The sequence below is a fragment of the Falco punctatus genome (assembly GCF_963210335.1).
Source record: "Falco punctatus genome assembly, chromosome: 6".
Taxonomy (NCBI): domain Eukaryota; kingdom Metazoa; phylum Chordata; class Aves; order Falconiformes; family Falconidae; genus Falco; species Falco punctatus.
In genome coordinates, this window is record NC_137585.1 from 29,319,531 (window position 1) to 29,346,161 (window position 26,631).

The following is a 26,631-nucleotide window of genomic DNA, read 5'->3' on the forward strand; positions in this document are numbered from 1 at the left end:
TTGCCTCGTATTGCTGAAGGCTGAGAGACAGCCAGAAGGAAACACCGGACACAAAGGACTCGAACACACCCTGCTGAATGCACAACTGGGAGCAAAGCAGCATAATCCCCTTTCAAAGGGTCTGCGCTGGGGACCAGGAGCAGCTAGCTGCAGCAAGTTCAGATCACAGTTAGCACAATTTAATGATCACTATCTTTCTCTGTGGATAAGCCTTAAGTGGTAGCAGAGAAAGCAATCTGATGAGGGAAGAAAGGACAGCAAGGTCAGCTAGAAGAGGATTTGGGGGTGAGGGGGAGGGGAATGGAGGGATTACAAAGCAGAGCTTGGGAAGGATAAGGGGGACCTAGTGTGACTGTGGCAGCCATGTGTAGGGAACACAAATGCATGAGTATGATCCTTAACATCTCTCATAATACAAATGAATAAAATCTAAGCCATTTTGTATGAAGTAGAACTAATAGTAGATTCTGACTCTCTTGCACAGCTCATGTACAGCACTCATTTACACAGTTAATTTGGGGAGAGAGATTAGGAGGAAAAGGAGGCTTTGATAGAAGAATGACAGGTAAAGAAGGTTTTCCAAGGAACATCCTGTCTTACTACTTACAAAACAGAGGCGATTTTAGTATCAGAAAGGAATGAATGGGTCTCTTGATTGTTCAGAATTATTCATTCGGCAGTGAAACCTGAAACTAATTCATATGTGCAGTCTAGAGTTAGCAAACCTGACAAGTACTCCGTGGGTTTATAGAAAAGAGATGACATAAAAATATATTAAAAGCAAACATTCCTTGACATGAGTCTTAGCAGCAACCTAAATTACTTTCAGGTTACTTTCACATTAAAATGCATTACATAATTCAGCTCCTATCTCACACTGCACTGAATTACCATTGTAAGAATGGTTTCTTAGGTTCAGAGGAACATCTGATGACTGCAGTGACTGTTTTTTAACATTAAGGCTATCAAAGTTTCCTTAAGTATCTCAGAAAAATAAAAGCGTGTATTTCTCTGATCTCACATATAACACCAGAATTAAACAAGTCTGAGAACTTTCAAAACCACATTTTGGTTAGAAATCTAACCTATACTACACTACAACAGCTAAATAAGGGGAGTAAAAAGGTTGTTTTTAAAAAAATTAGATTTCTTTAGTAACAGAAATACCCATTGGTATCTTATAGAATATTATATATGTAGCTTTATATAGTACCTGTAAATAATATATATTTATATAGAAAATTCTGTATAATTAACAGTAATACAAAAGAATTGACAAAAATCTTTATTGAATCTTCCTTCTTAAGGGATAAAGATTTATAAGACCACATTGTGAATTTGTTAATCTCCATTTAATGAATGTTGAACCCTGTGGCAAATTTAAACTGAATTGGATGTGTAAATACACACACACACACATACACATGTGTACGTATGAACAGATACAGATTATAAAATTCACAAGCACAGGTAGCTAATCAGAAATAACCTGATTTGTATTACCGTTGAATCTGCTTCTGAGTGGCAGAAAGGCCAAGTTAGGCAGCACTCGGCTGTACTGTCATGCATCTCACAGGAGATAGCTAGGGACATGAGAGACAACCTGAAGTATACTAAGATGGTTTGGAGACACTACAGTGGGTAACCAGAGCATAAAACACACAGTAAAATGGTAAGAGTGGCTTGGGTAAAACATTAGAACCTGGAGAAGACTTGGGAGAACAGTGGAGAGTATAGGGGATTGTGCAGATGGATAGGTGATGCCAGGTGGTGGAGGGAGGTAGAGATACGAAAGACACTACACACATCTGTACGAAACCAGGCTTCATTTGTTCTGCTGCTCAAATGACCACTTGCTCAGTATTGTATTTTGTCTCAGCCAAGGAAATGATGTCATTATCTTGGTTGCCTAGGCCTTCTAGATAGAGAATTAAGGTGACTTGATGGTAATCTGCACACTGGCTTTGGGTCAGGAGATACAAGTGAGAGGTAATATTCCAGTGGAAAAATCAAGTTGGCTGCAGGAACAAGAGATGAGGATACTGCGAGGAAAAGGGCCTCGCAGGAACACAAATGCAGATCCCTCTCGAGCTGGTGGGTGAGAGGAATGCTCTAGATCTGATCTTCCTAAATGCAGAGCTTAATTTTAGAAACCTCCTCACAATGAGGAAACGGTACGACTGTTTGCAAAGGATCAGCTGAAGAGTGCACCATAAAGGAACATGACTGTTGTTAAGTAAAACCTCCTTTCCAAGAGGAGGAAAGACAAATTTGGAGTTCTATCCTAGCGAAAGAATCCAAACTCTGAAGGTAATTATTTAAATACAGAAAACTGTAAGACTAGGGCTCATCTAATAATGCTTTTTTTCTTTTTTTTCCCCCTTTTTTAAAAATGGAAATAATCCTTTGCAAAAAAGAAAGAATTCCTCATAGGAAAAGGAAAGTACAGGCATTAGGTGAGCTCTCCTGCAACTAAATGACACCATACTCAGATAGTTTTGGTCCATGACCACCTCCTTTCCTTTTTTTTAAAAAAAAACAAACCCACAACAAATCAAAAAAGATCATATTGCAGTAACATATGAACTGCAGCAACCAGTGAGCAAAAAGTTTGTCAAAGCTGAATAACTGTTTAAACTCTAATTAAAAGGAATTCAACCTGGATTGAGGTGACCTGTACCCATCTGAAATGGTGACTGAAGGTGCAAACTGCAACCAAATCATAATGTATTGGGCCATGAATCTTCGAAAGTTCTGCGGGAACTGATGTCAAAACCAACTTTTTGAACAGCATCTCAGATAACGGATCCGTAAGTGAATTTTCAGTCATATGTTAGCAATTCAAGTAATAAAATATTAAGCAAGTAATGGCTGAACATGCAGTTGGGGGCCAAAAGGGAAAGGCCCACAAATCTAGAAAAGAAAAATAATTTTCAGAAAAGACAGACAAAAGAGAAGAAGAGGCAATGAATGGCAACCTAGAGAAACCTCTGAAAATGGAACAGGAGAGACACAAAGATCTCTCATGCAAGTGCTCTTCTAGATGTACCCTGAAATTATGATGTTCTTTTACTCAAATACCACAGTTCCAAGCACAGAGAGCAAGTTAAATTAGGCATCTTTTTGCAAAATAATCTTTTGGCTTTGACAGTGAAAGTTTTTGAATAGGATCAGTAGAGTTCGTCTCTAGTGTGCCTAGTTCTCAAAAGCTTTATGCTACTCCTATCGAGTTTTATAGGGGTGGCAGCTCAGTTTCACCAAAACCTAAACATAAGGCCCATCCTATTGCATTTCCTTTCTGCAAAGCCATTTCGAGATCATGCAATACCGCAAAGCAACTTCAAGTAGTGTGAACACACACTGCCCTTCCTTCCTCCCTCGAGGAAGAAACCAGAAAAACAATAGTTTAAGCAAAGGAGCAAAAGAAGCAGCATAAAGTTGTTGTACTCAAGAGTACTACAGTAAAGCTACCATGGGTCAGTCTGCTTCAGGATGCAAGTACATAAAACATGGACTGGTGGGAGGCAACTGTATCTTTCCTGGAAAGGCCAGACACTATGTTCAATCTCAACCATCTGGGTGAATCAGAAACATCAACCTCTAGAAGCACCACTGGCAAGAACATGAAAGCACGATGGCTGCCTAGGCAACACTGGTAAACGAATACATATTAATTTAGCACATCCTGTTGATTGAGGCTAGGAAAATACCTTGTTTAGAAACACCTCTACTGTTATGTGCAAGTATGTACCTTATTACATTGCCCTGACCTCTGCTGTTGAGCACCTATACAGAAGGCAAAAGAACTATACCCATACAAAGCAGGACGGTAGTCCGGGACAATTTATTTTTTTCTACTTACAATGAACTCAATCTCAAAATACAGAGAGGCATATTTCAAAGAAGAAAATGGAAAGTAGTATCCACCTCTGCTGGAGCTCAGAAGCAGAACTGGGTGAACTGCAATTAATGGGTGAAGGCCTCAAGTGAGAAAAAAAAAAAGGTTAGGGTAAAGTGAGAGAAAGCAGTTAAGAGAGAAGCAAAGGTGAAAGAACAGCAAGCAAAAGTTAGAAGAGCTAACAAGGGTTCGAAGAGCAAAGCAAAGAATGTCAGAGAAGCAACTGAAAGTATTCCAGGGGGAAAAATTTCCAAACAGTAATGCAGGAAAAAAAAATACCCGAACATATCACTACTTCAGAAACTATGCAAATGTGTAACACAGTACTCACTGCATCTCGCCTAGCATATTCATCCTCTCCACGGTACTGGGGCCACCCTGGCCCCCCCGGCTGGCCATGCCCTGCTCTGCCTGAGGGGATCTCCACTTGTTGACCTCCGATCCTGCTAGCAATTCCCACCTGAGTGAGGTGCTGTATCTGAGAACCTTAAAAGCAAATATTGTTTTTTCATCTTTATACACAGTCAAGTTTGTAGGGCAGACAAATGACAACATAAAACTTTGTTGGGAGCAGGAGACAAGAAGAAAGTGGAGCTCTGTTTCTGTGCAATTAATAAAAAAAATCAGCAGAAAGAAGGCTGTCAGTGTAGAATAAGGAAGGAAAAGTTAATTTTCTGCAGTTCATTGGAGTGTGATCCTTTTCATTGCCACTGCACTGAAAGAAGAGGTTGAGATACATGCATCTCAGACATGGACTACACTTCATTCCGAAAACATGCCAGCCCTTTCCAAACAGCGTTTACCGAAAGCCCTGACAATGCTTTCATGTAAATTACGCAGCAGCAAAGAGAAGACATTTGCTCCTGTGGTACACCTTATTTGCATCACACTGGCAAGACCCTAACTCTCCAGACTGCTTTCTATTCCATCTCTCAGAAGAATAAAATACATGACTATGTAAGAATATGGGTCTTTCAGCTTTGCTTTGTGGTTAAATATTAAACTATGCTGTCGTTGACTAATGAGAAGGTCAGAACACACTGTATCTCCTTTCAGCCTGAAAGCTAACCTCCTCCCTTCCCTCCCCTCCCACTGCTTTCAAACACATGCAAGGATAGCCACCACCATTGATTGCAAGAGACATGTAATAACATGCCAGCTTTCCTTTTCCCTGAATTTCTTCCCACAGGAAAACACAATTTATTTTATTATTATTGTTATTATTATGTTTTATTATTCTTTAGAAATGGAATACATTTAATAAATCCACAGATAAATAAGAGACAACTGTGTGTGTATGTCAAAACAGGGAGGAAAAGACAAAACCAGTGTGATTTACATGAAGGAAAGTGCCCCAACTGTCCAATTTTCCTCTCAAAAAATCCTAGTATTTGAGAAGTTTGGTATTTGCAGGTAATTATGCTGAAGGGCAGGAACTAATCATCTGAACTGCCTCCAAACTTTAATGCAGAATATACACGAACATTTAGAGAACAGTGTGAATCAGACAATAAAATAATCATCATCAAACTGCAACAATCACTACATCCCTGTCGTTCTCATTCATTTAACATGTACAGGAAGACGATGGCAGCTATCAAAACTAGGCCTCTGACATGAGTATATGATCATATTTCCAGTCTTTTTCAACTCCCCAGAAAGAAAAAATTTCTCTAGGAGAAAATTAACTATTGAATTTGCATAACAATAGAATCTTTTATTCTTAGAATCACTGTTTGCTGCTTAATTGCCATGTGATGTTAGAATCTTATTCATGATAGCATTGATTAGCATTATGGAAATTATCTCACAACCGAATCAGGGAAGGTGATTTCACAGGGGAAAGCAGCAATAGATAATACCACCAGAAGCTAAAATATTCTGCTTTCAGGCATACATTTCCAGAAAAGAAATGAGACATAAAGATGCATAGAAGTATTTAAAAAAATTGTTACTTAGCAGGCTGATTTGGGATGCATTCAGCTCATTTAGCACACAAGAAATATTCAGCAGTGGAAAGTTAGCATACACTGTATGCTCTAAAACAATTAAATAATTTTCCATTCTTTAGAGAATGGTTTTTTTTGCAAATATGCTGTGTGATAACCAATGCTTCTAAGATACTAAAAAGGTGGCAAAGCACTGCCTTTTCCTGCAAGGTCCTAGGGATGTAAAGTTAACCTCATTTTGTGATCACTTTTTTTTGGCAGTGAAGACAAGGACCACCTTTCAAGTGTAGCAGCTGAAGGAAAATGACATCTTAATGGTGACCTCAGTGTAAGAGTAGATACGCAAGAGGATCAGTTATTTTACTGCATATTCAACTTAAGTGAAGTGTACCTGCAGTGCTTCCAACTGGTCGTGGCCGCGCCACTGATGGCATTTCCTCTGAGTATATCCCTCTGGAGGAATACTGAACCTCAGGTGGTTGCTGGTCTGGATGCATTAACTCTGCAGGTTGAAGAAAACCTGGCCCAAAGTTCTGCCTGTGGAAAAGTAAGGACTCAAGATTACAATAAGTGAATTTCCTAATTAGAAACAGTAACACAGGTGTACCTCATAAAAGAGCTCTTTATGATGCCTCTTAATACACATTTTAATCTTAAAGGTTGAAGAAAATAATTACATCTGAAGAATATATTCCTCCTTCAAGGCCTGCACTGCAGCACTGCACAGGAATGGGAGAAAGCCTAACAAAATTTTACACATTTTTTCATATGTTGCAGCCTCCTCAAAGCACAGAAAAAAGGCCATGAATCTTGTTTTCCCCTTCAGGAAAAACACATCTTCAATGAAAAAAAGAAAAAAAAAAGATAGAAAAATAAGACTTCAGTAGTGTTGCAGCTGCTTACCTCAGCAACAATTCTGACTCTTACTCAAAGAGTTTCTGGGCACACAGTTTTGGTGTAAATCAAACCATACAAACTTCATTGCATGCGTATTTCATGAACAAGGACCCTAATAATTTTCCAGGAAATATTCAAAACTTTCCTCTAAGATTCATCAAACTACTCAAAGTTGTCATTAGCACATATGAAGGGATTCAATGTATACTAAAATTAGCATTTCCTGTAATTCAGGCTGGCACTGGTAGCTGTTGCCACATATTTACTGTAAAGACTTAACAACAGAAACTGTCACCCATCTAACTTTGTTAATTGTGCCAAGGTAATGGGACTTCTAAAAGAAACCCTGTAATTCCTTCACAACACGGGAGTAGAGATGGAAATGCTGCTTTTCCTATGCTTCCTACTAATATATCTTAACCCTGGCATGGAGAGATGATATTTTAGAAGACTGATGGCAGCTGAGTTTTCAAGGATTATTGATTCCTGTCAATATGGTGGAGGTGTGGATGCCCAAACTTCAGGTGCTTGGGTTAGTCTCTCTCAGACTCCAGGTATGATCAAAGATGAGAGACATGCTTCTCAAGAGGCATTCAAACCAAAAGATTAGGTTCACTAAATCGTTTTCTGCAGGAGCCTCTCACTGGTGAGTATAAAGAAAGCAAAAAGTGAGACAAACATCCTAAGTCAGGCACATGCAATTACACAGAGGACTGGGGATGAGTTTTATATGCTTTTTACCACAATGGCATTTAAACCCTTCTAGGCTAAGGACCACAACCTATCCTATTCCTCAAAACCTCAATTTTACACCCTTTTGTTTTACAGGAAAATTCCTTGACTGCATCTAATTCAAACTACTCTTGATTTATGTTTTATTTGGAAAACTAACCAGCTCTGTATGACAGCCAGATAGAAAGGAAAGTTGACATAATAATAAATAGCCTAATAAAGCTAAATAAGAGCCTAATAAAGCACAAACAAGTAACTGTAAATTAAAGTACTAGCTATTTGGCATACAGTATCAAATGGAGGATGTATAAGGGGTTTAGGCAGCAACAATCACATTGTGGAAGAGCCAAATTTCCCTAGCTCCCTTACATATAATACCACCTTTCCAGTCAGCAGATCCAAAGGAAAACATTTCCAACCAGATATACAAGCTAGTTAAAACAAATGCTTGAACAGGTAGGTAATGTTTAACAATATCCCTTCTGTTATGTTAATCACTGTAACCAGTAAAGGATGTAATCATCTGGTCATTTATGCCTGCAGTACTGAGCTGGAATGCTGTAGCTGAAAAATTACTACACTTTTTTGATGTCTAAAGAAGATATTTTCTCAACATTACCCCCCTAAATATATTATTTTTGTGCCAATTTTTCACAGGACAGGAAGTATATTCTTTATTGCTGATGGGTTTTTACTTGTAAGGTGTACTTTTAATAACTCGTCACCTTCTTTTCTCAATCTTCTTTATAATAGTCAAATACAGCTACTCTTTAAATTTGGAGAGGAGTTTGAAAATGGGATATAGCTCGAATCTGTATCATACAGGCGTTCCAAGTGCTCCTTCCTATTTCCAGACTGAGACCCAACCTTCAATTTATCTTGGCACATTCAAAAAAATTATTAATCTCCACTTAATCAAGTGGGGAGATACTGCCTCAAAAATCAATTTTACACCACTAATCCACTATGGCTAAGTATCTCTATCTCTGTTGCATGACGTAATATTCATTTTCTGGTAAGAGCTGTTCATTGTGCTTTTATGTTTGCCTAGCTGTTACGTGACCTAAGTTACACTTCATTATTTTTTTTTTTTTTAACCCAGGTTGGTTCCACTCTATTGAAGATTCTGACTGCATTTGTACAGAGAAGGGAACAGTATGGTCACCCAACTATTTATTCCATACATTGGATATTTAAGCCAATGGACTATGACGTTGATACATGCCACCTAATTATACTGACCTCTGGTCATTTTTCCTTCCTCTAACTGGTGCACTGTTTCTATCAATTTGTTTATCATTACCTTCTGAATTTGAGCATAACCCCTACTCCACAACCATGACAAATCTTCCTTGTTTTCTATTGATCAAGCTTTAGGAAACCTACTTTAAATAAAGTTACAACAGTTGTTGACCTTTACAGGAAGAATTCCTTTAAATTTTATCTGCCGGTACTGGCAAAGCAAGCATTTGAACTATTAATAATGATGCCATTAATCTGTAACTTACAGAAATCCAGAGTGCCTATGCCAAAGGTTGATAAACTTTTGAGCAAAAAATATGTTGCGAAGACACTACCTTGCTCAGCTGTATTAACATGGGTTACAGCACTTTCATGATTGAATTATCACATTTTCCCTGAATCCACAACAGGCCAACAAAGAAAAAATCCTCAATAACAAACAATTGGTTATGCTTTGTGCTGGCAGTCTCACAGCTCATAACCTTCAAGGTAACTTAAATTACAAAAAATATACTGCACGTCATACTGCGTGCTATTTCACGTATGCTCCACTCACACTGAAACTGTCACCTTCAGCCAAGACCTAAGTAAGAAAATGTGCTTAGACTCTTCCTTTTCTAGTTGGTCCTTTCAAAATCAGGTTGCAGAACAATGGATAAAAGAAAGTTCTTCAGATCCATTTTACCGCCAAGTTTCCAAGGCAGTGAAGACTTTAGGTGAAGTCTAATGAATGATGTGGATACCAGTGGTATTTCATCTCACATGGTGAGCTTTAAAAAAGAGCAGCACAAAGCCACCCTTTTAGCACCTTGGCTGCAGCAGCTTGGAGGGGGTGAGACAAGTCCGACCACAGTGGGTACCAAGACTCAAGAGTCCAACTTCTCGTGTAGTTTAAAACACAGACACCAAATGTGGAAATAGCAGTTACCTGGACAACTGTTTTCTTCTCTTTACATGATTCTCCCGCAGCAAGGCCAGAAGAAGATGGAAAATTTGTTCTTGCCCCCTGATTTTATAATAAAACCCCTGTAAGGCCTACTCTCTCCGTGAGGGTCACCATGCTCTGTAATGTATTCTCAACTTGGTTTAAAAATAGAACGAATGTGTTCGTCATCTGAAAGCTTTTGCGAGTGAGTGTTGCCCTGAGGCTACAGAAACAAGATGAAAGCAAGAGTACTGGGAGAATTACATGCATCTGAGTAACTGTTTCAGGCTCTCTAAAAGCTGGAACTCAGTGGTTTACTCAATATTTGGAAGGATATCTCTACAGCCAAGGGGCCAGAAACACATTTCTTTTAAATGGAGGCTTGGATTCCACACAGCATGCATATGTCATTCATGCTACATAAATAAATTATACAGGCTGGATCTGGACTCCTGTTACTTCTCATTTACACAGTACTTTGAATAATAATATAGCAGTGCCAGTAAGAACTTTGGAGGAATTGCAAGGAAAATAATAAATGATAATTCTATCAGTGAAAAGCTACCTTGGTAGGAGACCTGGTGCTGTTGGCGGAGTCATTCCAAATTCCACATATCTCTGTCAGAATAATGAAAAAACCCAAATTAAAATCAAAATGCATACCCTGGGAAGTCCACTGTCAGCCTTTTAAGTGATGAATGGCAGAGATCACTAGGCCTGCATGTGTGACTTGATTGCAGACATAAGAGCTTCGTTTTACAAAACCAGAAGCACAACAAGATCTGGGAATCAACGCTACAGTGGGCTAGCAGTCACTCCTGTCTGATCAGAGTCTTGTCTTAAAAACATTTCAGAAATACTTTCTCTCACTTGCAGAAGATCAAGGGCTCCAATGTCTACTTAGCTTAAAACTTCCAGCAAACCAAGCTTTGCATTTGGAAATCTCTTTATACTTCGCCAAGCACCAGACTGCAGCAGAGAGGCCATAGGGCTCAGACTCAACAGTCCAATGGCATTATGGAATTTGTACTAAATGGTTGTGGAACACGACCTAAAATATTATCCATGTGTCTCAGTGCTCCATAAAATGCAAAAAATCATACACAGAAATACTGCTTCCATATCTCTCACCTCCTGAAAGCATCTGGATACCCTATTGAAAAATATGGCCCAAGTCAAATACATTCTTTTCTCACTGTCAAAATATGAACTAGCGCATACATTAAAAAAAAATAGGAAGTTTTACTCTTGGACATAAGACTGATCTGCTGAAGATCATAACTGAGAAGAACAGAAAAGTTATCCTAAAGGAGGAAACTCCTATATTCTCTTGTGGCTGGGATGAGAAAAGAATCCAAATGGCTTAAAAAGCAAGTTCACCATCTTGTGACCATCATTTCTGACTTTTCCTAGTTCCAGAAACTGATCCACATTTGTGGTAAGTCCTGACAGCTAGGGCTCCATAACAGTGACCACGGCTCAACTGATGCTAACTACCTGACCAGAAAAGCCTTTTAAATTGCATCGCTCACATTAAATGGGTTGTTTACTGCCTGACTTGGACAATAACGTGATCCCCACTGGGTACATGTAGTTCCCCTCTCTGCTCGAGCAGGAGTGTTGTTTACCGGCTGTCCTGCAGAGACCCCAGGTGGTGCAATGGCTGTGGAATTGGCTGCTTGGCTGCTGGGAGCCACCAGCGCAAAAGCATCATCCAGCAGCGAGTGCATGGTTTGCCGAGCCTCTTCAATGGATGGCTGAGGTGGGATGTACTGGGAGACTGGGTGGGAAGGCAAGCCAGGGAACTTTCCCAGATCAGCTGAAGATGATGTCTGAGGTTCAGGAGGCAAGTCTGGATCAGACTGGAGGAAACGGAAAGAAGGTGAAGGGAAGCCACAGAGTGGATCTAACCAGCCAGCTTCCAAGTCTCTGTGGGCCTTATGTCTGAGCAACATCATCTTTGCCAGAACCACAACGCGATAAATGGCCCAAGTCTCAGTGCCGGACAAAACCTGCCCCTTACCCTGCCCACTTCTGCATGCACATACACATGCACATACGTAACACCAGCAGTTCAAATACTTCATTCAGTGTGATCTGAAAGACTCTGATCTCAGATAAGGCAGCGGAGCTTTGCGCAGGAGTTACTCAGCTATAACAGAAATCTTGTGGTTTGCAAACACATAATGAAGTCATACATAGAGCATTCACCCCACCCAGAAAAAGACAATCAGCTCTGTCTACATCTTTGAATTCTCTGCAGCTTTTGCAGTTCCAAGAAATTAGTTCAGTCTGCAGCTTACAATTGACCACATCAGTAGTAATATTAAACAATTATTGCCTCCTAGAAAAACACACAAAGGGAGCTGTAAAGCAACTAAGTGGTTACCTGCACGGAACTTGAACTTGGGTGCACCACCTGAATGGGATTCACGTAAGAGCTTCATAACAGCAATATCAAAGGCATACGTCACAATTACTACCTAGGATCTTACCATATGGGCTTCCTGTTCATCAGTAACAGGAAATTAGAAGAGCTTTACAGCAGCAGACCTATTATCAAAGCTCATTCTTACCATTGCTGCAGACTGCAAAATCAGTTAGAAAGATGCAAAAGCCTCTATTTTATCAGGAACTTAGCATTCTGAGTACTGTTTTGCTACAGATGCCCAAAGGGCTGAGCTTGCTGTGTGACATGTCTTAATTAAAAACCTTCAGATGATAATTCATTCTGCTGCAGCATAACATTAAAATCATCACACTCTTGTTTGAAGGCAGAGAGAAACAGAAGAAATTGACACTGTAGTCACCTGACTGCATATACAGCTAATGGTGAAAATCTTTAAAACTATTAAACCACCTTTCAAGATGAAAACTGTCCAGGGGTTTCAAATACTAGCATTAAGCTTAATAAAAGTCTGCTTAGAAGTGGTTAAAGATACCTAAATACAGTTTGACACATGGATACGATTGAACAGAAGCATTTTCCAGTGTCTTTGCCTTTTTTAGGCAGAAAACAAAATTAATTTTCAAGACATTGTACTAGAATTGTTTCAAGTTACTGTAGTACAAAGACATGTTTCTTTTTCATTAATAATTAATTCCCACATTATAAAGATGAGAAAATTTCTCATGAAAGGAACCGAGCCTTCCACTCTGTGAGAGCAAAGGATGACATTTCCTGTAACAAATACATAACATCCAGCAAATTGGACTAGAGTGAAACTATGTTCAAGATATTGTGAAACATGCCGAGCGCACTTTCATGTGCATAATACAGCGGCATTAATGAAAACAAGGGTTTGGTCCTTGGCATCTTTACTATCAAGGAATACTTGGCAGAGTATTACTGCTTACAATGATTTCCTTGGGAGTCTGTCAGTGTTTTCACTTTGATTTACATGCCAACTACATGTGCTAAACTAGCTATACAGACCATAGAAGGCCAAAAAACCTCCCAATGTCACAAAGGTCATTAATATTACCAGAACACTCCTGTCATTCAAGAGACATACATACAATATATGCAGAATTATTGACTCCTGGAGGTCTTTTGTATGTCCCATCACTGTCAGTTGTGATTAACCTGTCCTTTTCTGCATCAATTGGACTCCCATTTATCTGATGTCGACGACGTTGCTTAGGAGAACGTTTTGCACGAGAACTAAACAGGAAGAAAACAAAAAGCAGAAAGAAAAAAAAAAAAACAAGACAAAGGTAATCACATTTTTTTTGCAGTTTTTCTCTTCATTACACTCAAGGTTGAACTCTGCCCATTCCCTCCAAGTCATCCTTGACTTATCCCAGTTTCCTGTTCCCTTTCGCAGTTTTTCATGCCAGTCCCATTAGTTAGCCTTGAATCTCTCTCCTCAAGCTTCTCCTAACAACTCACTCATTGGCAGCTCTCCTAACTGTCCCATTCCTCCCTCAAACTCCCCCCACTGTCACCTCTCTTACATTAATCTTTCAAAGTTGCCCATGCCCCAGCCCCCACCCAGGCCCTCTCCAGACCTCCCAGACCGATGTTTGACACATCTGCAGTACCAGAACAGATGACAGGATGGGGGCTGACCTGCTGGAAAGAAGCTCTGCGGAGAAGGACCTGGGAGTCCTGGTGGACAGCAAGTTGCCCATGAACCAGCCGTGTGCCCATGTGGCCAAGGTGGCCAGTGGGACCCTGGGGTGCATCAGGAGGAGCGTGGCCAGCAGGTGAGGGAGGTGATCCTGCCCCTCTGCTCTGCCCTGGTGGGGCCGCACCTGGAGTGCTGTGCCCAGTGCTGGGCTCCCCAGTTCAAGGGAGGCAGGGAACTGCTGGGGAGGGTCCAGCAGAGGGCTGCCAAGGTGATTAGGGGACTGGAGCATCTCCCTCGTGGGGAAAGGCTGAGAGAGCTGGGCCTGTGGAGCCTGGAGAGGAGAAGGCTGAGGGGATCCTGTCCGTGTCTACTAATATCTTAAGGGTGAGTGCCAGGAGGATGGGGCCAGGCTCTTTTCAGTGGTGCCCAGTGACAGGGCAAGGGGCAATGGGCACAAACTCTGACAGGAATTTCCATCTAAATATGAGGAAAAACTTCTTTACCTTGAGGGTAACACACCACCAGAACAGGCTCCCCAGAGAGGCTGTGGGGTCTCCTTCTCTGGAGACATTCAAAACCTGCCTGGATGTGACTGTGCAACCTGCTGTGGGTGAGCCTGCCTCAGCAGGGGTTGGACTAGATGATCTGCAGAGGTCCCTTCCAACCCTGACCATGCTGTGCTTCTGTGACACTGCCAACAAGGCTTCACGCTTGGTATGTTGGGTTTATCTCTACTAGCCAGCTGAGGAACTCACGTAGATGGAAAAAAGCTACTTTCTATCAGTGTGGAAACAGTCACGGTACCAGTGCTCTGGGAACAAAATGCCGGTATTCCTAAGCCCTAAACAGAGCCCAGGGAAGACTTTCTCTGAAAATACAAGTCCAGGAAGGCAGATCTGTGAGGCTGCCAAATGTGCCTCATTACCCAGGGGAATACATAAAAGGTTGTCTCGATTTGTGGATTTGCTTTTAAAATTCAGAATCTTCATGCTTTTTAAGTTTTCAAAGGTTTCCTTATTTTGCATCTTTTCCCCCTTCATAAAAATATTATTACTTGCAGTCTGTATTTTCCATGTATCTTTGTTAGTGCTTATATTGCAATTTTGATCCTTCTCTATCACAAGAATTATTCAAACAAATGGCAGAGCAAATACCGAATTGTTTTAAGACAGTTTTCATACATTTGGGTTTGTTTACTGAGAATTCACCACTGAGAACTCGTAAAAGAATAATTTGAAAACAAGACATATTGGCATATACTGAAAGAAATAAAAATGCTTTAAACAAACCAAACCTTTTCACATAGATAACTCAAATTCACCTAGTGATCAAAATTATTTTAAGCTCTGAAAATTCAGAAGTACGTTTGATGTACTTTGGATGCTGACTGAAAAAAAAAATCTTGTACTTCCCCAGCTTTGAAATCCCTACCTCTTCCTGGGCTCTATGAAGACAGTAGGCACACTGCCTCCAGGGTCCAAGATCTTGTCAATCTGCATCTGTGCCTTGCGATATATTCTGTGCTGTTCTTTGGAGTCAACCACCACCACATCATCCACCACTGGAAATTCATAGTGCCCTTTGCGCTTGGCACGAAGGCGAATCTTATTGCGGTGATGCTCAATCTCAGATTTATGCCTCAGGGCTGTTTGTATCTTAAAGAGGGATGGGGGGGTGGAAAAAAAAAAAAAAAAAGAAAATCAACTGCATTTTTCATTTGTAGTTTTTGGAAAAAGAATTTTTGCTGCTCTTCTGTAAACCTCTCCTCCTCACTTCCCAGCCCGCCCCTACCTCCCTCTGAAGGATTAAAATAAGTCACACAATTTTGTAAGCATGCTTTCATTCTTGGATATTTTGCAGTATCCTCATTGTCTCCCCAGGTAGATGTAATATTATACACAATACAATTGCCAGCACAGCAGATGCAATTTGAGAGACATGGCAGTTTGTTAACAAAGGCAGGAGGAACACAAAAAACTCCTGCTGTCTGCCAGAAGTGACACTGCTCTAAAAAAATAAGACTATCCAGTACAGACTATATCTACCTTTGTTCGTCAAACAGAAATACATTTGAAAAATAGTGCTGAAATCCATCACCCATTCCCTTTAATGACCTTCATCAGATAAGAAGAAAACTTAATGATCTAATTGAGCTCATAACCTGATGCCTCTGCCGAGTATGAGAGGCTGCCATAAGCTATGCAGAAATGTAACAGCAATACAAGGGCCCAGGTCCCTAGAGGAACATGGCATTACCAGCTCTACATCTTCTTGCAGGCTGAGTACTCATGCCTCTCTCCCATCTTCTTTTCCAGATTCCCTGGAGTGCATCTCATTATCTGGGAAAGCTGTCACAACACCACTGAATATTCACTGAAATCACTCTTACCAATGCAAAACAGTCGGGCACCAGATCAGGTAGCAATGACTGTTTTGCCTTTGCTGGGCTACTTCTAGAACACATCTGAAGCGGTGGATTAAAACCCAAATAAAAATTGATTTTTGTGTATTGTCTCACCAAAATCCCCCCAAAACATACAAGGGACACAAGACAGACTTACTCTTTACATTTATAGTTAGATTTCTGTTTTATGGCCCCTCTCGCCTATGTAGACTAGATACGTGTATTTACCTTTCTTCCATCAGGTACTCAGAAACACAGTATCTTAAATTAAAGGTTTCAGTAATATTCCACTCAATTATGAGAAGGCGCCAGTACAAAACCAGGATGCAAGCACATAACACTGTTGGGCAGTGTATGATGTGGTTTTACGGTGCATGACTTTCTATCCTAACTCCCCAGGCATGCTCCTATTCTGCTTACAGTAACATGAGCCTCAGATAAAGCAGGAAGCTTCTTTATGTTTACTGTCAGATAAACACATCACAAATTGAAAGCAATGAATGTGCTGCAAATTCACACCCCAGAATATCTTCAGATAACTTGTTTGTATAACCCACATCCTGAATTGCTGAAAAGTCAAAAGAACGGTGTAGAATGAAAACCAAGGTGGTCCAGATGCTCCAATTCTCACACATTAATTAACATAACTTTCATAACTTAGTTGTTATTCTAGTTGACTAGCAAAAGGACAGTAACACAAGGTATTCTGATCATCAAATCTGCTCCTCTCTCTCTGACTTTAATTTTTCATTTAGGTATCTTTTAAAAACAGGTCAGATTATATCTCCAGACAGAAAGAGAACTACTCTTGTAACTTGTCAAAATTCAATTCCTCAGAAACTAATAAGGAACTCCCGAAAACAAGAAACTGGATATTTTTCACTTCCCTCTTGGCTGGGCATATGGACCTCCACAAATATTCAAAGCACTTTAAACATACCTCTTTATTAATTTTGTTAGTCTCTGCTACTCGATCAGAAAGCACCGAGTTCTGAACCGGAGGCGCTGCCATTGGCTGCATGGCAATCAGCTGGATCTTGCTTGGGACCCGTCTGCTGGCATCTGAGGAACGTGACATCCTATCCACATGTTCAAAGATAGAGGCTGAGGAGTGCTGCTCGTTTCCACTGCTGGTCTGAGGAGGTCCTAAATCACCAGAACAAATACAGAGTATAGTATTGCTGCTAGGGTTGCCTCAGTCAAATGTTAAGCTCTACGGATGCTATGCTACAAGACCATGTCATGTTTTCCATCTGTCTTTAACTTACCCTACAGGCCTTCCAGCTAATTCACATTTAGTGTACAAGTTTACCCAGTGGTTTGCAAATTATAAACATTTTTCCATTATATTTCCAGAAGGTGAGCTGTCATTCCTTACTCCTGTAAATCAAGCTCTTGGCATTTACAAAACCCCAAAACCTCCATCTACTTTACTCCGTAAAAAGCCTTTCAACTACATACTGCTAATGGTTCCTCTTATCAGTTCTTAAGGAGATGCAAATTCCTCAAATGGAGGTTCAAAGAGCAATAAAAGATGTCTCACTGCAAAACAAAGTTCTTGAATGACACAAAGGATGATATATGAACAAAACAAAAAAACCCCTTCGAAATCCACACAAAATGTTAAGAATTTTACACATTTTACCAATTAAAGCTTTTAAAGCAGCTTTCTTCTTTGTGACAGGATAAACCATTCACATAGTAATAAGCAAGCTGCACAGATATTGCCATGTTGTGATTTGTTGAAGATGTCAAATCAGCTCAAACATGATCAACAAAAGACATTATGGAAACCAATACACATGGAAGATGCGGCCCTGGTCCTGTCAAGAGCTAATGACTTAAGAGAAATGGGTCATCTCCTTCAAAAGACTTGAATTCTGTAAGATCACCCCAGTGGTTTGTAGTTAAGCACATACTGAAGTATTTTTTTGCTGGAGCTAGGCCTACAACTTAGGATTAGGATTAGGCTTACAGAAACTATTGAAGACTTGCAAAATATTCTTTTGTCTTGTCCACATGGTAATGTCACAAATTCTCAAACTGCTTTTCACCATGAAATATAAGCAATAAGAGATTAAGATATGTGACTCTTCTTACGGAGGAAAACAACAGTGCAGAGGGACACAGTCCCACAACATTGCACAGAATTCTAATAATGGGCTGTGGTTCTCAGATTCAAATAGGAAAGGGAATCAGATCAGATTCCAATACAGAATCAACTGATCAATCTGATCCAACTTCAACAGACAAGAAGGAAAAGAAAATAACCACTGCTCTGATCCATTTGCAATGCATGCTGGAAATGAAGTATAGGGTTCAGAAGAGGAGTGAATGCTATCTCCTGGAGAAGATCACAGTAGATGACTGATTTGGTTCCCTCTTTTAGCACAAAAAAGGGAGCAGGAGAGGGAAGGAATGGTACACTATTATATTCACAGCATATTACTTTTGGGCTGGAAAGCAATCTGGCCACAAGTTAAGCAAAATTCTTATTTTTCATATTTCTCAAACTTGATCAATGCACTGTCAAATGTACACATTTGCAAATGGTATGCATCATTTATAAATGTGACTTTTCTGTATGCGTCCTTAAAAAGAAGGTAAACAGTTCAACTCAAGATTTCAGTGTCCCAAATGTTTTGCAAGACACAGAGCCTAAATTAAGTATATCTATCTCTCTTCTGTAGCTATTTATATGACCTTTACCGTTTGTCACCTTCACAGCCCCATCTTCAAGCATTTCTTAGAAGCATGCAAACATTGCCTCTCACAGAGAGGGGCACGAGATATATTACGTAGTTAGTGTGAATCCCTCAAAGCGATCCCATAGCACAATGGAAATCTGAACTTCTGCATCAATCTTTCCTGTTCTCCCCACACATCAGTAATTCTTTTCCAACCTGTCCAGTCTAATAGCAGTTTTCTAAGCTCACTGACCTCCAACATAAAAGTTTAAGGTTATTTTCATAGTACTTGGTTAGCAAGATCCATTATATACAATTCTGCAGAGCATTGACTCTGAATCTTTATAATTTCATCCATAACCTTTCCTTCTGCACATATAAACAAATGCTTGGCAGCAGCCTCCTAGTCAAAATGTTCTTAAATTAATTCTGTAGAACTGTCCAAAAGTCCCACTGTCAAATTTTGGTAAGGCTTTGGAGTAACATTGTATGTTACACTTTTGCAGAAAAGATGCATGCACGTACCCACAAAAAACCCCCATAAGCTGCATCTGACCTTTAAATCCTCTCTGTGTGCATACACTGAATATGTCTATGAATACAAACCAAGATGGTAGTAGATAAGAAAGTCGGGAACGGCACAGTGCTGTACACACACAAAGGAGAAACTGTTTCCAGCTCCACACATGAATGCACTGCTTTAGAAGTTTTCACTGAGTGAATAAGAATGGTATCTCATTTCAAAGTTCTTACGTTACACTATTGTCTGTGGTTAGAAAATCATCTTCTAAAGCTCTCAGATGGTACTATATGAATGAAATTTTGATCTCAGACTAGACAGCTGAGGCTGAAAAATAATGGAGAAGAATGAACACCCAAATATTGGACAAAACACGTTTAATCAACTAGTTTGTATTGGTCACATGTCAGGATCAATGTACATCACTGTTCCCCAGTTTTAAACTACTAATTGAACTGATATGTCAAAAAATTAATTGCTCTACAGGAAGCTATGATTTCATATGAAAAACAATACAACTGGAGACAGAGGAAGGCTACTGCTTCCTGCATCCTCTTGAAATAAAAACAAGAGGCAGGGCAACCAAGGTGCATAAAGCCTAACCTAAAATCAGGTAAAGTCACTGGGAATTTTCCACTGATCCGCTAGTACCTGAATCATGCCAGAGTATGCAGGCGCAGATAAATTTCACAGTTTCTTTGTATCCCAGTAGATTACATCCCTAGAATGCAGCTGATGACTCTCATTAGTTGTTACTTTGTACAAACCGAACAATGGACGGCATCATAGCTGTATCCATCCTTCTCTACCATTATAAAATGGAAACTGTTGTCGGAAGGGACAATCCTTAATTTATCACTAGATACGGTATGCGTTATCAAAACCAGCATCAGCTTTCTCCTGCCCCATCTTTGCTGTGCCTCAGTCCCAACCGGAAAAATATTAGTTCATGAGAAGATATTTGTGCTCCTTTGCAGGTAGCTTGTGTTTGCCTCAGCCTTCCAGTGAAGACATTAACTCTAACAGTATCTCTAACTTGTTTATACAAAGCTAGCTTGAGGACCAACAGCTGCCTCAGTTTTGCTTCTTTCACAGTGATTTTTTTTCCCCAACAATTTGAAAGAATTGGGAGGAAATTAGAAAAATATGCCTAAATTGGATGACTATAATTTGTGGTACTGAGAATTTTTTATACTTCAATAGCTCAAAAGCAATTAGACACAGAAGACAAACCTCTCCATCCTAAGATATAATTGCAGCTAACCCAGCACCTCTATTCATATTTGTACTCAACTATCAGCTCTGGTTACTTACCCACTCTGTTTGCTCCTGACAACATAAAGAAAAAAGAAGAGACAACACAGTAATTATTACAAATAATTCAGCTGGAATGACAACTGGAAAAAACAGAGTGGTTAGACGATTGTATTTACTTTTGAATTAAATGCATGAACTTGGCTCAAACCACCAAGTCTCAGCTGAACAAAAAAAAGGAGCTGAATCTGCCATTCAACAGATAAGACAGCTCTCCGCAGACAGTACCTCCAATTCTGAATGGTAAAAATAGTCCCTATGATTATCAAACTAGAGGCACCAAATGCTGAAAAAATAGTATATTTGATTTAGTAAGGGCATGGCAGGTAAAAAGGACATATTTTACACAATAGCCTTGGTGCTTTTGCCAGATAATTTAGATGCAGCAATACCTAACACTTCTACACCACAAGGACATATTAAACCTCACATAAAATTTTAAGCCAGATGGAAAATGAAGAGACAAAAATGGAGTTCCCAGGCAAGAAATGGGAGAACACTAAATCAGGGCAGAATTGAAGTCAGAGAGGTTGGAGCAACTCATAAACCATCATGAGATGAGCTCTGTCATAGCATTATCGTTTTCTTGTGTATTTACTTTGGTAGATTTCTGGTCCTTAAAGCAAACCTAAGGCACTGAAAACTTACATAGCATCAGCACAGTATCTTGTTTTTGTAAAATGTGGAAACTACATACAGCATACACTGACTGCTGAATTATTAGGAAGTATAACTCTCACATTAGCAGATCCTGTGGGGTTTTTTTACATGTTTGTTACAGAGGAAAGCCTGATCCATCACCCTTGCCCTTCCAGGCGTAGTCCACATTATGAAAGTTTAAGAATCATACATTATCTAACTTGTTGTTTAGGCACCCAAGAGCTAGTGGTTTATATAAACTATCTTATGTGTTCCTCAATCTCATTTCTTCAACATAAGCAAAACCTGAACATCTGTCTGCTATGATCTGAATTTCACTGGCACTGCATTCCTCAGTAGTCATCCTTACATCTTAGCTGGTATTTCATGGACAATGTGGAAAAACATTCAATATACTGAAAAGACTGCTCACAACATGGCAGATATTTTCTCTTTCTCAGTTTCTGCTGCCATCAAGGGCATGTGTATTAAGAACATCTGGGGATATCACAAACTTCTCTACAATATATTCAGTATCAGAATTTTTTCTAAGACAACTATTGTGATTTAAGGCAAAGATCTGGTAACTAAAACCTCAAGCAAGGAGCAAGCAATCTGCCATCTAAACCCAAATGGCTCTCAGAAAGGACACTTTTAAACAGCAAAATAATCTGAACAAATTTTTTTAATTAAAAATTAACATGGGTTTGCAGTGTTTTATCAACTTTTCAATGAGGAAAGAAATATATGTCAGGGCACCTCCAAGACAATCGGTGGCACTTTAAACTGGAAGGAAGACTGTTCTTTAAAAACAACAAATTCACTGTTATTAACACATTAGTGCTGGATTTTCATCTTTCTAAACTATAATCACACAAGCATTTTGATATCTGAATCAGAACTTACTTGCAAAACTTTTACTTCTGTGGTCTCCATTTTTTTAATCTCATTTTTTAAAGTTACAGTTCCATGTTGTATCAAGTCCTGCTGTGACCTCTACTGCCCATGTAACTGTCTGCAAGATTGCTACCACAAGAGCCACAATTAGGCCTAGATGGAAAGGTTTGCTGGGGGTGGGGTGGGGGAAGCGTAGGAGGGAAAGGGAGGGAAGATTCATTCCTGCTAAGCCATTAGTTTCAAAAGCTTGCTGGAATGAAAAGAATGTGTAGATCTTCAGTTTCAACAGAACTAAAACAGAAAGGAGAGACAATTTTCTGTGACACAAACCAGAAAAATTAACAGCCAACGAGTTCAGAAAAAGCTACAGCACTAGAGTAACTCTTCAACCTGAGTAAAGCACTGCTAGTGCACACAAGGAAAAAACCAAAGCAACAAACCCTTCTTCACTGCTCTGCGTGGTTTGCCATCATTTGCAACAGTTGATGGTCTTGTGGTTTCTTCTCCTGTCTCTCTCCCACTGGATTGTTCACTTGCTGTGGAGTCAGCATCTGATGGCGAAACTCTGACACAAACAGAAAAAACAAACCAACATGTAACATAAGTTTGCAAAGGGGCACAGTTCTCACACACAAAGAATCCTGTGCTGAGATCTTGCAAAGACTGCTAAAATTTTCCTCTGTTTATAAGTAAATTTATAATAAATTATCATAGTTAGATATTAATTTCCATGATGTTACTGTTGTTGCATGTGAAAACTGCAACAGGATTCACATGTGACAAGATTATTAGCTAACCTTTCCTTTAAAATACACTTCCAGAAAAAACTCTGCATTTGTAAGTAGCAGTTTACTTTTCAGACGAAAAGTATTATATTAGAACTAAGAAACCCATGTAGGTAATGAAGTCTAATATTCAGACTTGCTAATTTGTTGTTCTCTTGCTAACACTACAAGTCCGTGTGAATATTTTCCAGACTAGTTAAACATAAGGCCATTCAAAAATACTACTTTTATGTATTTATCCCATGCAGTCATGAGATTCTTAAAAACCGTTGTTACCTACAAATTACAATCTCAGTGTTTGTAGTTTTGGTGGGCAATTACGGAAAAATATAAAGAAATACTGTGATTTTCCCCAACAGAATACCTCAGCTGTAAAATTACTCATAGTATAAAAATCACAAAAACATAGGGCATACACCACTGCCCAGCTGACACCAAAGTCTGTCTTTTCATATAGGATCAGGCTCTGTGATAGCATCTCTAGTGACCATTTTGTCTTGTGAACATTCATATTCTATTCCCACAGGGAGTTAATCACTGGAAGTGTGCACATGTCTGTGCATTAACCTTATTAAGTGCAAGATTTGCTTGGGCTAGATGGATATCTGAACTAGTTACTGAGGCTCCTGGCTAAATGTCAACCTGTCCAGAGCACACAGACTAAGATAACTATATCTAGCCAGCCAAGTTCACTGAAAGTTACACCTATTCCTTGCAGCAGGCAATACACTGAATTCAACTCCCCTTCTCCTCCCTGAACAATGCACTGCTAATTGAACTCTGTCTTTCATTTTTTTCTCCAGGACTGTAATACTAATAAGTCACACCTCAACAACAACAACAAAAAAAGAAAATAGCAGGGAAAAAAGGAGAAATCATTCTCAATTACCTTACAGATCTGCACCATTGCATCTTTTTTCTAAGGCAGAAAGGGGGGACAGAGCTATCATCTCCATCACCTTTGCCTTGGTTCAGCAGAGCATAAGGCTGGAGTTCTGTTTCCAGATCTACTACTGACTTTGTTTCACCTCACTGGGTTTGTATTGTTTCATACTCTTTCCTCAGCCTATCTGAATTATCATTAAGCAAATTATAAAACATAGATAGTGCTGTGTCAACATCAGTCAGTCTTTATAAATGCTGAGGAATATGCAGCTGTATCCTCTCAAGCCAAAACAACAGGTCCAGCTCTCAGCAGAAGCCTAGAAATGTTGTGCTTTCTGAACTCAGTTGTTTTTCTTGTTTGTTGTTTTTTTACAGATACACAATGTGTACTTACATCACCACCATATTTCCTGGCATGCAACATACAGTCCTGAATTCCATTGTGATGAACCGAGTTCTGTATTTCCTCACAAAACAGAAAACAGCTAAAACCAACATAACACACTATGCCATCACTTCACATTTCAACTTCTGCCTCAGGGAGTAAACGTTTTAAATCTCAAGCTGACATGGGCATGTCAGCATGTTAAGGAGATGATGGTAACATCTCCATAGTTAAGCCTAAAGGGAGATTTACTCTTCAGTGAGGATGAGGGAGAAGATGGAAATTCTCTTTTGAAAACATTTTGAAGTGTTTGAATTTAGATGCTATTAAAAAAAAGAAATATCTTTGTTCCAAATTTGATCAATGATTCATTACTGTCTTCAGGGGAAGCATTAAAATGCTGGCTTCTGAAAATTCTTCCTGCTTCATTTTCTGAACTATTCTAGATGAAATACAGTGACAGCCTCAAGTTTAAATTTCCTTCTTATACTTATGTGCATATGAACACAGATACGGGGGGGGGGGGGGAGGTATCACCTCTGTTTGAGGCCACTTTTGAACTTTTTAAAAGAAACACAGAAACACTCATCCTTCTGATTTATATTAACTTGTTTTAATTTATTTAAGCTATACCAAAGTGAGTTAGCTAATTTTTCTTCCACTGTTTTCCAGTTTTGCCCACCTTCCACTGTACCACTGGAAGTCTACTACTTGCAAGGCCTACAGGGAGTTTAGAAAGACAGGCTTTAGCATTTGGGAAGGTGGAACCTGAGCTGAATGAAGCCCAGGTGGGGAAAACAAATCCAGGTTCTTAGGACAACTAGGGCTTTAGAGGAAGCACAGAAGGCTGAGCAGAGGACCAAGCTGTGTCAGAGACTTGCAGTTCAGTCAGAACCACTTTTAGTTTCTTTCTAAGCCCATTCCACTCTGCCCTTGTTGTTTTTTTTTCTCCCACTGTGCAATAGCACATTGGTAAAAGAACACGGGATGCAGAGTTGGAGACAAAGGAGTGCAAAAATATGAGGCAGAGGAAGAATTACTGGGAAGTCCAGCACAGAGGAGGTCCACAGTAAGGAGCTGTTTGAGACTTATCATAACACTACTCAGGGCTCCATTTCTTCCCCACCTGTTACCTTCCCACTCATCTTTTTTTTTTTTTTTTAATGCACAGATCCTTTTTTACTGCATAGCTCTGTTACGGCACCTATCCTACAAACATAGTCCTTTCCAGCAAGACACAATCACATAATTTGATTGTTGGAAAAGGTTAGTAAATCACTGTTGATGGCTGATAGACACTTCTCCACTTGCACAGCTGTAAATTATCATTCCTTTTCTTGACCAAAGCTGGTTTTCTATGAGAGCAACCAGATAACCACCGATAAACACACTCTTCAAAATTAAGGGAAGATGCATGAGACTGCTTATTTCTGGAAAATGCCACTTAGCATACACCTATTGATCACTATTAATATTATTGAAAAACACTGTTATTTGTCAATGGTTTTCATTTGCTCTTAGTAGCCTTAGTAAGCCATTGGTTTAGCAGCTAAAGATCACTACAAAGAGAATGCATCAGAAAACACAGACTCAAGTGTTTTCAATATACATGCAATGACTTGACTCCAGCCAACCTAGCAGTGTCTAAAATACCCCTCTCAAATGAGCATGTTGCCTTTTAGAGAAAAATGGACACCAAATTCTCACAACCTTGTATGAGCAGCAAGGCATAACCCTTGACGGCCCACTAGAAAATGCAAGTTGCAGAGCTATGGAACAGTTCTTTCCACTGAAATTGCTCTAAAAATACAACTAATCACCAGTGATTAATAAATTATCATCTACTACAGTTTATCTCCGTGAACTGACCTCCCTCTGTGTCGAACAGTTTTTGAAGGTTTTGAGGAAGTCTTGGATTTGGGGCTGGGCACATCTCCATTTTCAGATGGGGTAGTATCCTTAATAGGTCCTGGTAAAGGAGCTGGCTCATGGATAATCAGGACATCATCTTTATTGTGCTGGCCCAGATGCTGCTTAGCAAAATCAAAGCCTTTCACACTGGGGGCTTGTAGCTGTGAGAGAAGAACAAAGACAAAAAACAGGAACAGTAAGTACAAAGGCTTTGGTTAAGATTGCAAACAATGGCCACTAGGAGGATGGCCAGGCTATGGTATCCCAGGAATGAACATGAGAGCTGTACGGGAAAGAAAAATAAATGCCCTACAACTCTGTCAGCTTACTTCAGTATACGATGCACAGTTTAAAATCATCAAATTAGTTTTTTTTTTAAAAAAAAAGCCTTCTGTTGCTGCTACACCTTTTTTCCAGCTATTCCTTCAAGATTTAAGCTTTGTGTGAGGAGCTTTTGTTTACTTGTGGCTGCAAGGCCATAGACACTT

General features: G+C 39.6%; 1 protein-coding gene across 4 annotated transcripts in view; it reads right to left on the minus strand.

The window, feature by feature from the left end:
* KIAA1549 overlaps positions 1-26,631 on the minus strand; it is a 172,476-nt gene that overhangs the window by 5,460 nt on the left and 140,385 nt on the right. The window contains exons 11-21 of one of the 4 annotated variants that reach the window (XR_013929140.1): positions 26,102-26,304; positions 22,618-22,742; positions 20,642-20,656; positions 17,061-17,266; positions 15,148-15,371; positions 13,163-13,307; positions 11,272-11,505; positions 10,209-10,261; positions 6,239-6,384; positions 4,230-4,384; positions 608-692 (exon numbers count right to left, since the gene is read on the minus strand). Coding sequence is in view for 3 of the 4 variants with exons in the window: in XM_080393554.1 (XP_080249680.1) it covers positions 4,230-4,384; positions 6,239-6,384; positions 10,209-10,261; positions 11,272-11,505; positions 13,163-13,307; positions 15,148-15,371; positions 17,061-17,266; positions 20,642-20,656; positions 22,618-22,742; positions 26,102-26,304 (1,506 nt within the window). In the remaining variant the exon portion in view is untranslated. The remainder of the gene's footprint in view (positions 1-607; positions 693-4,229; positions 4,385-6,238; positions 6,385-10,208; positions 10,262-11,271; positions 11,506-13,162; positions 13,308-15,147; positions 15,372-17,060; positions 17,267-20,641; positions 20,657-22,617; positions 22,743-26,101; positions 26,305-26,631) is intronic. The other 3 variants (XM_080393554.1, XM_080393555.1, XM_080393556.1) reach the window with 3 other exon arrangements.